At 36.7% G+C, this 13,180-nt stretch overlaps 1 protein-coding gene across 2 annotated transcripts in view; it reads left to right on the plus strand.

Annotated features, from left to right (window-relative positions):
• MVB12B (multivesicular body subunit 12B) overlaps positions 1-13,180 on the plus strand; it is a 275,519-nt gene that overhangs the window by 106,575 nt on the left and 155,764 nt on the right. For both annotated transcript variants that reach the window (XM_031954307.1, XM_031954308.1), the window contains exon 6: positions 3,334-3,453. In XM_031954307.1, coding sequence (XP_031810167.1) covers positions 3,334-3,453 — 120 coding nt within the window. The remainder of the gene's footprint in view (positions 1-3,333; positions 3,454-13,180) is intronic.

The following is a 13,180-nucleotide window of genomic DNA, read 5'->3' on the forward strand; positions in this document are numbered from 1 at the left end:
AATTTCATCATCTGAAAATTGTCTGTTCATATCCTTTGACCATCTATCAACTGGAGAATGGCTTGAATTTTTATAAATTTGACTCAGTTCTCTATATATTTTAAAAATAAGGCCTTTATCATTACCTTTGAATGTAAATTTTTTGCCCCAGTTTATTGCTTCCCTTCTTATCTTGCCTGCATTGGTTTTGTTTGAACAAAAACTTTTTAACTTAATATAATCAAAATTATTTATTTTGTGATCAATAATGATCTCCAGTTCTTCTTTGGTCACAAATGCCTTCCTCTTCCACAGGTCTAAGAAATAAACTATCCTATGTTCTTCTAATTTGTTTATAGTATCATTCTTTATGTCTAAATCATGAACCCATTTTGACCTTATCTTGGTGTACGGTGTTAGGTATGGGTCAATGCCTAGTTTCTGCCATACTAGTTTCCAATTTCCCCAGCAGTTTTAGTCACATAGTGAATTCTTATCCCAAAAGTTGGGGTCTTTGGGTTTGTCAAACACTAGATTATTATAGTCATTGACTATTTTGTTCTGTGAACCTAACCTACTCCACTAATCTTAGCCAGTATGAAATGGTTTTGATGACCACTACTTTATAATATACTTTTAGATGTGGTACAGAAGCTAATAGATTCCAGACTCCATTGTGCATTTCCCTTCTTTCCTTTAGGCCATTGTACCAAACTTAACAATAACCTAGTAATGATACTTATTTATTTTTTTACTAAATAATATTTTTCCTAATTGCATGTAAAAACAATTTTTAAATTTTAAATTGTGAATTCCAAATTCCCTCCTTCTCTTACTTCCCATTTCCTGAGACAATAACTAATTTGATATAGTTATATATGTGTAATCATATGAAACATATTTCAGTATTAGTTACATTGTGAAAGAAAACACAAACAAAAGAGACAAAAACCTTGAAAAGAATTAAGAAAGTGAAAAATAGTATTCTTTGAACTGTATTTAGACTCAGTTCCTTCTTCGGACGTGAAAAGAATTTTTCATCATGACTCCTTTGGAATTGTCTGGAATCATTGTTTTGCCGAGATCATTGTATTTCTGAGAATAGCTAAGTTATTCACGGTTGATTATTATATAATATTGCTGTTATTTGGAGTGAGTTTGGAGACAAAAGACACACCCTTCTCAAGCCTCATTGTCAATCACCCAGCTAAAGCAGGAGGAAAGAATACCCTGGAATAGATAGAAATATGTTCTGGTGGGAGCTTGTATTCATGGGAGAGCCAATTGTTAAATTTTCATTGTGAGCATTTATATTTTGGAAGTGCTACAAATGAGGGCTTGATTTATTGGTATTTATTGGTTTTATTGTTGTAGACTTAAAGTGATGGAGAAAATGTTAGTAATCATGATTAAACTTAAGAGGATTATTGTGTATATATATTTTTTGAAAGCCAGTTGTTAAATGCCAGAATACTGCTGGATAGCCCAGTATGAGCACTGGATGGTGCAGTGGATAGAGCACTGGGCCTAGAGTCAGGAAAACTCATCTTCCCAAGTTCAGATCTGACCTCAGACACTTGCCAGCTGTGTCACTCTGGGCAAGTTACTTCATTCTGTCTGCCTCAGTTTCCTCACCTATAAAATGAGCTGGAGAAGGAAAAGGCAAACCTCTCCAGTATTTTTGCCAAGAACACTTCAAATGGAATAACAAAAAGGTGGGCATGACTGAAAAATAACTAAAAAGCAACTTTGAAAAGATAGTTACCTTCAAGATTATAACTCAGGAGGACAAATACCTTTGAGAAACTAAAAATTAATAGTTTAAGAAACTACTAATTTACACACACTTAGTTTATATTTATATATGATTTGAAAGTCTATAAAATTCCTTATCAGAGCTTTGAAATGATTATCTTTGTCAGTGATATAACTAAGATCCTTATAAGTTAAATGACTTGCCCATAGTCAAGCCACATGCAAAAATAAAATAAAATGAAATAAATAAAAGAACTAGAATTTGATAACATAACAATTTGATAACATAGAGTTGTTTCAATATACCTCCATGGCCTTTCAATTCACCTACTAACTATGCGTCAATATTATACATTCTTTAAAAATGAGCCTTTTTGTTTGTTGTTGTGGAAAGAGGTTTGGAATTAGAGCAAAAATTCTGCTTCTGATTCTTGACTCTACCAGTAAGTGATTCTGTGACCATAACTAGGTTGGTTAACTTCTCTGTACCTCACTTAGCTCATCTGTAATATCAAAAGGTCACATTAAATGAACTACTTGAAAATCCTGTGATTTCTCTGCTCGTAAGCAACACATTTTTACAGTGAACTTATCCTGGTTTGATTTAGATTATAGTGGTTCCTGGAAAGTAAACTGCATGTTCAGTCTTTAAGCATCTATGATTTATTTGATGAGGCAGCTCTTAACACCAACCCCCGAGCACACTCCTCTCCTCCCATGGTAATGTTTCATCAGTTGTCAGAAAGGCTCACTACCTAGTGTCTAGACCTTGTGGGATACACACCTCCTTGACCCGAACCGGGCCAGTCAGTGGATGGTAGATACTGTCTGTTGTTAGTAGCCCACATTCAAAATATTTTCCGTTTGGTAGCTCACTGACATAGCCTTGAAGACCTAGTGTCATTTCCTTGCCACAGAGAGGCAGTGGAGGAAGACTTCAGAGAAATAGTAAAATGTAATATTTTTAAAATATTCTAAAGTTCAAATTTTCACACTTTTAAGTCTCTCTTTTAAGTGCTTAATATTTAATTATTACAACAGTTGGTTTACCTTTAACTGGGGGGGGGGGGAATGAAAATCCCAGACTCAGAAGAACCTAGAGCTGAAAAGGAGAATAATTATAATTATCCCCTAGCTCAGCTTATTCCTTAGATGGAATAGTCTCAAGTTTCCATCTGAATACTTCTAATGACTCACTGGGTCACTTGTAGCTCATTCTAGTTTTGGAGGTTTTTGTTGTTGGGCAATCTTTCCTTTCATCCAGCAGACATCTGATTTTGTAGTCTGGAATTTTTTTTTTACCAGAACATGGTAGTATGATTTTTTTCACATTGCATTCTGTCATCAATTAGTTTTTCACATGAAGTCTTGGGAATCATAAATTGTTCTTGTATGTAACTTCTGGATGGAGTCATCTTATTGTGAAAACAAAGTATTGACGTTGGAATAAATTATTGATTGAACTTGCACAGTGATTAATATGTTTCCTGGTCTTTGAATTTATAATTATTTCATGACGAGTCAAGTTGATTTGTTAGTGAGTCAGGTAAATGAACTATGTTTTATCAACACTGTGAAGATTTCTCTTTTTTCCTAAAGGGAACTGAACAATATGGGAATCTGGTATCGAATGGGCAGAGTTCCGAGAAATCATGAGTCACCTCAACCCACAACTCCTTCCCCATCATCAGCTTCAACACCGGCCCCTAACCTTCCAAGGTGAGATATCTTCACTAGTTTCTTATATTGCTCTCTCTTTTTGGACAGCCTTTTGGCTTTTGTTCCTTTCCATCAGTATTTTGGAAGGCAGAATTCCATGGTCTTTCTTGTGGATGCTGCTACATAGTCTTACAGACATTACCCACATTGTCCTATTACATTAGAACTAAATTTCTTCAGGTGCCAGGGAAGCATCATTCAGCTCATTACAAGATACAAATTGGATGGCTGGCAGCAGTCAAAGATGCTGCTGGAGTTCCCCATCCCCATTTTGCTTGTTGAACATGTCCACAAAGAAATAAAATGCTGTTTTAGTGGAATCACAATGAAGTGATTTTTACCAGTTTATAGTTTGGTGTAATAGAAAGAATAATTTATTTGGAGTCAAAAGATCCTCATTTTTATGCTGTTTGATCTTGAACACATTTGATTTTTTGACGCTCATTTTCCTCATTGATAAAATAAGGAATAAATTGGGTCTTTCAAGTTCCAAAACTGAACCACCTGACCTATACACTTTTCTCAGGATTGTTTTTCATAAAAATAATTAAGTAGTTGGATATTCCTATAGGGACTATCAGGAATGAACTAACTGCCTTTGTTTACTATCTTCATTAAAGATCCAAGAGTATTGGATTGGATGCAGAGAGCTTGGGTTCCAATTCCAGCTCTGTTACTTTACCTCCTGCTGAATTTGGGCAAATCAAAGAACCCATCTAGACTTCAATATTTTTATTTTTAAAATGAGGGGCTTAGACTAATATTTGTGAAGTACTTTGCAAACATGAAAGCATCATATACATGCTAGTTATTATCGCTAAGATCTCTGGTCTCGGTATCCTGTAATCTTCCTCTCTGAAATGGAGATCTTAATATTTGTATTCCCTCCCTCACACAGTTGTAAAGAAAACACTTTGTGAATTGCAACATGTTATAGGAATGTGAATTTTGGTGGTGTTACAATATCATGTAGTTCTTGGTGGATACAGGAAACTTTGTAAACTTTTTAAATCAATTTGTAAACCAGGGACACTTGATACATCTCTAAAGTTAGTGGTTTGCAGAAAAGAACTCAAATGAGAAAAATGGCTTCTTCATCTTTATCTCAGAGATAGCCAGGACTAAAGTAATCCCTTTATTTTTGTAGGGAGCAGTTGATTAGAAATAAGATTATTAAAACAGTATTGGTTATTTTGATTTTTTGTTGAGGCAATTGGGATTAAGTGACTTGCTTAAGGTCACACAGATAGGAAGTGTAAAGTGTCTGAGACCAGATTTGAAGTCAGGTCCTCCTGACTTCAGGGCTGGTATTCTATCCACTGCACCATTTAGCTGCCGCTCATTTTTTAATACATGATTTAAAAAATTTTTTTGTTTTAAATTCATGATAGAAGGCAGAGAACTTGCTGAAGTCTCATGAGAATGTAAAGATAAAGCACAGAAAATAGAATTTTAGAATTGAAAGAGACCATTCATTGCAACACACCTGACCTGTGTTTACCCAGTTTTTGCTTGAAGACCTCATATGTGGGGGAAATCTTTTACTTTTTGAGTAAATCATGCCATTTCTAGATAACTCTACATTTTAAGAAGTTTTTCCCTTATATCAAGGCTAAATTTATTGCTTCACAATGTCTACCAGTTAACTCCTACTTATATCTTCTCAGACCAAAATGGGGTAAAAAAATTCTAACTTGTCTATATGACAGCCTTCAAATACTGAACAGTTATTCCATCCCTTTAAATGAGTTCTTCTTTAACCTAAATATTCTCATGTCTTTTAACATGTTCTCATGACACCCATCACCTTTCTAATTGCCTTTGTCTAGGCATACCCTCCAGTTTATCAGTGCCCTCTCTAAAATTTGTTGTCTAGAACTGAACCTGCTAGTCCAAATACCATATAACTGGGACAGGATATAGCTTAATCTCACCCCATATTCTAAAGCACAGCTTTAATGCAGCCCCAAAATAGCATTAGCTATCTGGGCTGCCATATCATGGCAAAGTGCATTGTAACTAAAAAAAATCCTTCATATTGTATTTGTGATATTGATTTTTGAACCCAAGTGTAAGACTGTATAATTAAATTTGACTCAGTGTTCTCACACATTGAGATCTTTGTTAATCCTGTCTTATTATCCACTGTGTTAGCTATCCCTTCAAGCTTTGTATCTGAGTATATTATCCTTGAATTCATGCAAGTCATTGCCCAGCTCTTTGGAATAGTTTACCATACATTTCCCTCCAAATGATACCTAATTACAAATAACTATTTTTGAAACCCAAATTATTCAACCACTTGTAAATTCATCTGATTAGTTTTATCCAACCTTATATTTTTCATAATTTCTGCAACAGCTTGAGAACCTTTTAAGTGCTTTGCCCAAATCTAAGATATTTATATCTATAGCATTTTGTCTGATTTGCTAGTCTAGTCATCCTGTTTAAAAAAAAAAGGAAATGTGTTTAGTCTTAACACAATTGATTGTAATGAAGCTGTGCTAGCTCCTTGTGATGACCACTTCCTAGAGAACTAGGTGCTCATCACCCATCTCTTTACTAATGTGAACCAGATTTTTCCTAGGAATTAAAGGCAAGTTCCCTGGCCTCTAGCATCCAGATCTTATTCTCTTAGCTTTTTAAAGACATCAGTACATTTGTCTTTTACTCTTCCTGTGGTATCTCCTGCATTCTCCAGTCTTTTAAGTATTGCTGACAGGGGACTGACAGTCTCATCTATAGGTCCTTCCATCCTCTGAAAACATAGTTTGGAACAAGGTCCTGAAGTAAACAGGACCAGAAGGAATGGGATTAGAACAAACTAAGATAGCTTTGGGGATTAGATACAACTCGAACCCATGTAAAGAGTGTGTATGTAAGGATCTTTTAAGTTTAAATATATGTACGTAATATACATACTCATACATATATATGTATACACATTTCCATATTGGAGTTTGGTCTAGTGGATGAAGGATCAGCTCTGGAATAAGGAGAACTTTAGTTCAATTCCTTTGGGGAGGGGAATGAGAGGAAAACATTCAGGGTTAAGTGACAAGGCCCAAAGTCGCACAGCTAGTAAGTGCCACAGGTGACATTTAAACTAAGGTCCTCCTTACTCCAGAGCCAGTGTTCATGTACTGCATTGCCTAGCTGCCCTGGTGTTCAATTCCTGTGACTTCCACATAGTACCATGGACAAGTCTTGTAATGTCTCAGTGCAGTGAGCTGCTGATTTATATCAATGAGGGAGTTTCTATGACAAGTGCTCTGTACATGGATGAAATCACATTCATGCTCCTTCCCTAAACACAGACTAATACACACAGACACACATACACACAATGAAAATCACATGTATGTTAGCCCCTTGGGAGAGGTCACAAAAGAACTTTTTTTAAGCTTTTTATTTTCAAAATATATGCATAGTTAACATTCACCTTGCAAAGCCTTGTATTCCAAAATGTTTTCTCCCTCCTTTCCCTCCACCACCTCCCTTAAACAGCAAGTAAGCCAATATATGTTAAACATGTGTTGTTCCATGCCTAGTTTCTGCCATAATAATTTCCAGTTTTCCCAGCAATTTTTGTCACATAGTGAGTTCTTCTCCCAGAAACTGATCAAACACTAGATTATTATAATCATTGACTATTGTGTTTTGTGAAACTAACCTATTCCACTGATTGACTATTCTATTTCTTAGCCAGTACCAAATAGGGTAGTTTTTTTGGTTATGGTGGATTTTTTGTTTGTTTTGTTTTGGCTAAGGCAGTTGGGGTTAAGTGACTTGCCCAGGGTCACACAGCTAGGAAGTTTTAAGTGTCTGAGGCCAGAGTTGAAGTCAGGTCCTCCTGACTTCAGGGCTAGTGCTCTATCACTGCACCATCTAGCTACCCCTAAATAGTTTTGATGATTGCTGTTTTGTATTACAGTTTTGGGTGTGATATGGGTAGGCCACCTTCATTTGTATTTTTTTTTTCATTAATTCTCTTTCAGTTCTTGACCTTTTGTTCTTCCAAATGAACTTTGTTATTATTTTTTCTAGGTCTGCAAAATAATAAAAACTTCTTAGGAGTTTGATTGGTATGGCACTGAATAAGTAGATTAATTTAGGTAGAATTATTTTTCTTATTAGTTCGGCCTACCCATGAGCACTTGATATTCTTCCAGTTGATTAGATCTGACTTTTTCTATGTGGAAAGTATTTTGTAATTGTGTTCATGTAGTTCCTGACTTTGCCTTGCTTGATAGATTCCCAAATATTTTATATTGTCTGCAATTATTTTAAGTGGAATTTCTCTTTGTATCTCTTGCTGCTGGGCTTTGTTGGTAATATATAAAAATGCTGATGATTTATGCAGAGTTATTTTGTATCCTGCAACTTTGCTTAAAGTTGTGAATTGTTTCTAATAGTTTTTGGTTGATTCTCTAGGGTTCTCTAACTGTACCGTCATATCATCTGCAAAGAGTGATAATTTGGTTTCTTCATTACCTACTCTAATTCCTTAAACTTTTTTCTTCTATTATTATTAAACCTAACATTTCCAATACAATATTGAATAGTAATAGTGATGATAGTGGGCAGCCTTGTTTCACCCCTAATCTTATTGAGAATGGTTTTAGTTTATCCCCATTACATATGATGCTTGTTGATGGTTTTAAATAGATGCTACTGATCATTTTAAGGAAAACTCCATTTATTCCTATTCTCTCTAATGTTTTTAATAGGAATAGATGTTGGATTTTATCAAATGCTTTAAGAACTTTGGATAGCTCCCAATAATAAGCAAGAACTGTTTGATAAAATCATAGAAGCTTGAGATTACAAGGGATTTTAAGATCTCTTATCTAATTATCTAATCCAAAGATTCATTTTACTGATGGGGAGAAGTGACTCCTTTTTGTGCTCTCTGCCATCATCTTTGGAACCTCCCATGCTATCATGAGGCTACAAAGAAGAGTGATCATGGAAAGTGTACAAATGTAATAAACAGGTTTTTCATAAGATAACTAAGGAGTGAGAGAAGATGGTCAGCTCTTTATTTCTCACTCCTCCAGTGAGATAACAATAAGCAACATAGAAGCCAAGACTGCACAACTAATTTCAGGATTCAAGAACACACTTGTTTCTCACTCTGAAAAAGGGATGTGGTGTGTTATGGTGGAAAGAACAACAGGCTCAAAGTCAGAAAAACTGCATCAGAATCTTGGCTCAGCCGCTGATTTGTTCTGTGTTTGTATCCAGACCTTTCTCGTTTCCTGACTCTTAGTTTCCTCTTCTGTAAAATGAAGGCATCAGGATTAGTGGTAAAGTCCCTCTGTGATTCTAACTTATTAAGGGACTTTTACTTTTACATTTACTGTTCTTGGAAGACCACAAAGGACTTAGCTCCTAGGGACATCTTCTAATAAAAAAGCAAGGGCTTTTAGAATTACAAACTTTGAATAGGAAAGGCCATAGAGATAATTTAGTTTATTGTATTTTTAAAATATATTATTGATATGTTTTGTCTTTTATCAGAGTAATTTCTGGAAACTTTTCCCTTCCCAGCCTCCAATTTAATCTTTCTTTGTGACAAATAGTTCAAGGGGGAAAAAAAAACCTATCCAGTCCCATGACTGCATCTGACAACATAAACTTGTGCCTAGATGGCATATTGGAAAGAGTACTGACTTGTAATCAGAAAAACCCAAGTTCTAATCCTGCCTTAGAGTACTTGCCAGCTGTGTGATGCTGGGCATCTACCTCCCAGGGTTGTTAAAGAGTCATCAGTAAACATTTATTCAAGGTTTGTTGTATTCTGGTCCTTGTGTTAAACTCTAGGAATACGTATAAAGCAAAGAGACAGTTTCCCTCAAGGAGCTTACATTCCAATGGAGGGAGAAGCCAAAGCCTAGAGAGGAAAAATCATTTGTCTGGTGACTAGTAGTGCAGAACCGAGCTGGGCTTTGCACCCAGGTCTCAGGACCTCAGCGCCCATTCTTTTGTTTCTATCCTTGTACCCAGGAGGGAGTGCCCTCTATCAGTGGGGGCTTCCAGTCATAGAAATTGTCTGGAGCATTAAGAGCCAAATGAGTTACCCAGAGTCACATAGGTGCCAGGGGAGAGACTTGAACCCAGGTCTTTCTGACCCTTCCTGGCCTACTCTCAATTTACTACTCCCTGTTGTCTTTCTTTTCTAATTGGTAAATTTAATAGGAATATTAAGGGTATAGCCAAAAGTATAGACAATTTATGAGGCAGGCCTTAATGTCCTGTTGTGGAGAAATGTTCACCTCCACTAAATTTTCCAATACTCATCATAGATAGAGGTGACCATGGTATTATATCCATGTAGTCCTCTCACATTTGTACAAGGGAAAGGGCTTCAAAGGACTGGTAGTGGACCTTTGTCAGTTTGACCAGTTTAATTGTCCCCTGAGGAATGAATTGTTTTGATAAGTAACAATTCTGAGTGAATTACCTACTAATTTGGAGAGAGTGGTTGCTATCTTCAGTAAAAGAGGTATATTGCTGACAAAATAGAGGATCCTTAAAGTATTTAAAGCAGGGTTCTTGTCCTTTTTAGGGTCATGGACCCTTTTGGGAATCTGGTGAAGTCTGTGGAATTCTTCAGAAAATGTTTTAAATTGCATAAAATGCAATACACATGATTATAATAATGCTAAGCGTAATGATAATAAAAACATTTACATTTCACTTTAAAGTTTGCAAAACATTTTACATAGATTCTCATTTCATCTTTACAACAACTTTGTGAGGTTAAGTTTGATACATGAGGAAATGTAGAGAAATTAAGTGACTTGTCCAGGTTAAGAATTTTAAGGCAGGATTTGAACTTAATTAACTCTTCCTGAATACAAGGCCATCACTCTATATACTGTGCTACCAGATGCAATCATATTGAGATGTAATTATCAATAAAAGAAAGAGAGAGAGACAGAGAGAGAGGGAGAGAAGAGAGAGAGAAAGCGAGAGGGTTCATGGACCAGGTTAAGAATTCTTGCTTTACATGCATTCATTGTAAGTTAAGAGGTAACAGTTTTGTCAGGGAGAAAGGATAGGGTTGGGCAGAAGTTTGCCAGTCATTCCATGTGGAAAGGTCATTTTTTTATAGCTGAGTAACTTTCGGGATGCTACCACTAGCTTTTCAGGCAAGACCAGCAAAAGTGGGAGCATAGACTAGAGCATCAACAACAGTCAGAAAGGAGTGTTTACAAGCTTTGTATATTTTATAACCTTTTGTTGTACAGTTTATGGTTTACAATGGCTGCAAGGAAATTGGATCCGTTTTGTTTTACTCACCAAATAAAACACATGTCAGAATAGTCAATATAAAATGTATTCTAATTTGGGTGAGTTAAAACAGCCAGGATGCTGTGGAATAATTGAACGTTACATTAATGCCTCCTAGTAAAAACCATCTGTCTGTCTATTGAAAACTCTTCTGTCTTTGCTTGTGTAATTTGCAGGTAATGTCCACACTCATAAGGAACACCTTCACTCCTTGGATCATAAGACTTGGAGCTGGCAGGGAGCTTAGAGATAGCCTAGACCAATCCATTCACTCTACTGTTGAGAAGACTGAGGCTCCAAGAGCTCTGGGCAGATCCCTGACTCAAAGTCACAAAACCAAGAATTGAATCTAGGTCTTCTCACCTCAAATTTCCTGGCTTTTTTTTTCATTATATTTTGTTATGGTTAGGTGTGTGTGTGTGTGTGTGTGTGTGTTTTAAATTTGGCACCTCTTTAGGGTTCTTGGGATGGCAGTGTGGTGTGGTGGGTTTGCACACCTAAGTCCTTTGTAAGAACTTTCTTACTGTGGGGCCACTTATCTAATCTGCCTAGTCCTCAGTTTCCTAAAATGTAAAGTGGGCATCATATTCTTGGTATCATATCACTCTCAGAGCCACAGTAAGAATCTGTGAACTTTAAAGAAAAATAGAAACATGAGTTGTCTCCCTTTAAGGCCTTTGATTAGCTTTTGTTTTCCTTTTGTGATTTAGGTAAAGTTATATTTTTTGTAATGATGAAGTCTCTTTATTTGAGATCTGTCTAAATAATTAATAACTACTTGTTCAGAGGAATGAAGTAAATATAGAATTCTGCTCAAAGGAGGTTGTAACTACAAGCAACTTTCACTTTCTAATGATAGATGCTGAGGTCTATGCCTGGTTTCCCATAAACTCTATATAGATGAGGGAAGGAAGGTAACAAGCATTTATTAGGCATCTATTATGTACCAGGAACTGTGCTAGGTTCTTTACAAACATGATCTTATTTGATCCCCACAACAATCTTGGGAGCTTCTTATCTGTTTTACAGATGAGGAAGCTGAGGCAAAGAGAAGTTAGACCTGCTGAAGGTGCCATGCTGGTATGCCTCTGAGACGGATCTGAACTCGGGGCCTCCTGGCTGCAGGCCTGCTGCTGTAGCCACTGTGCCATCTCCCGAGTACGCGGTTTGTCCCTTTTCACAAACTCAGAGACTTTTTTAGATATTGGTTTAACTAGATGACTTTTTAGGGTGCAACTTGGTGTAGTGGAAAGAGCGTTGGGTTTAAAGTCAGAGGCAACAGTTCACATCCCAATTCTTATATTGTTATATTATAACTCTGGACAAACAATTTGCCTTGAACCTCATTTTCTTCCTCTGTAAAATGAAGGAGCTGAACTAAAGGAGACTTAACTGCCTTCCAGTAGTAAAATCTACATGTAACTTTAAGACTCCAGGATTGTACCCTTGTATTTTGGTTTCCCATTTGTAAAAATGGAGTCATAATCTCTTCCTGAAGTTTTATAGTGCTGTCTAGTGTGGGAAACTTCCCACCCCCATTATTTATCCTCCAAAGTCCTGCTCTACTGCTTAATGGGGTTAGAGAAGTGACCTTGGGTTCTCTAGTTTTAGGTCAGTGGCATACAAGCTGAAAGGCTTGGGGAAGGAGCATTTGATAGATTGTGGGTTCATCATCTGAGACCAACCTAGCTAACTTTGGAGGGGCTCCTCCCCAGAGGAATAGCTTCCAGGAAATGGATTGTTTTGGCCCCAGGAGCTCATGAAAACTACCCAGTTACTCCAGCAGTAGTAGAGGAGGAAGGGAAAACTTTGTGCTGGTGGAGTAAATACTCATACTGATGAGACTGCTACTTCTTGATGTATTCAAGTATTTTTCCATTATCAGCAGCTGTTTTCATCTTGGATCCAAAGACTCGACTGTTCAGAGAGTTTGAGTTCTGGTAATCTCTTTTCCTCTTGCCTTTTGGTAAGACTCTAGCTTTAAATTGAAGTAGTTTTCATGAAAGTCCTAACTGCTCCAAAACAGGTACAGTGCAGCTCAGAGAGAACAAATGTTCACAGTAGTTTTAAAGAAGTATTTCATTGGCAGTTAATCATTTCCGTGGAGCTGTGTGACTGAGGTATGGAGTGAGGCCCCTTTGCATAGAGAGGGAATTGTCTGTCACAACAAGACAGACACATCATCCTATATTCTGTTGTATCTCTAATGCATCTTTTTTTGCTGAGACAATTGGGGTTAAGTGACTTGCCCAGGGTCACACAGCTAGGACATGCTAAGTGTCTGAGGTCAGATTTGAACTCAGGTCCTCCTGACTTCAGGGCTGGTGCTCTATCCATGGTGCCACCTAGATTCTCTAACAGCATGATTTTGAGATCACGAAGAATATAATATAACGTAAAGAGGGACAGACTTAGAACAGATTTGCTG

The sequence above is a fragment of the Sarcophilus harrisii genome, chromosome 2 (assembly GCF_902635505.1).
Source record: "Sarcophilus harrisii chromosome 2, mSarHar1.11, whole genome shotgun sequence".
NCBI classification, from domain to species: Eukaryota; Metazoa; Chordata; class Mammalia; order Dasyuromorphia; family Dasyuridae; genus Sarcophilus; species Sarcophilus harrisii.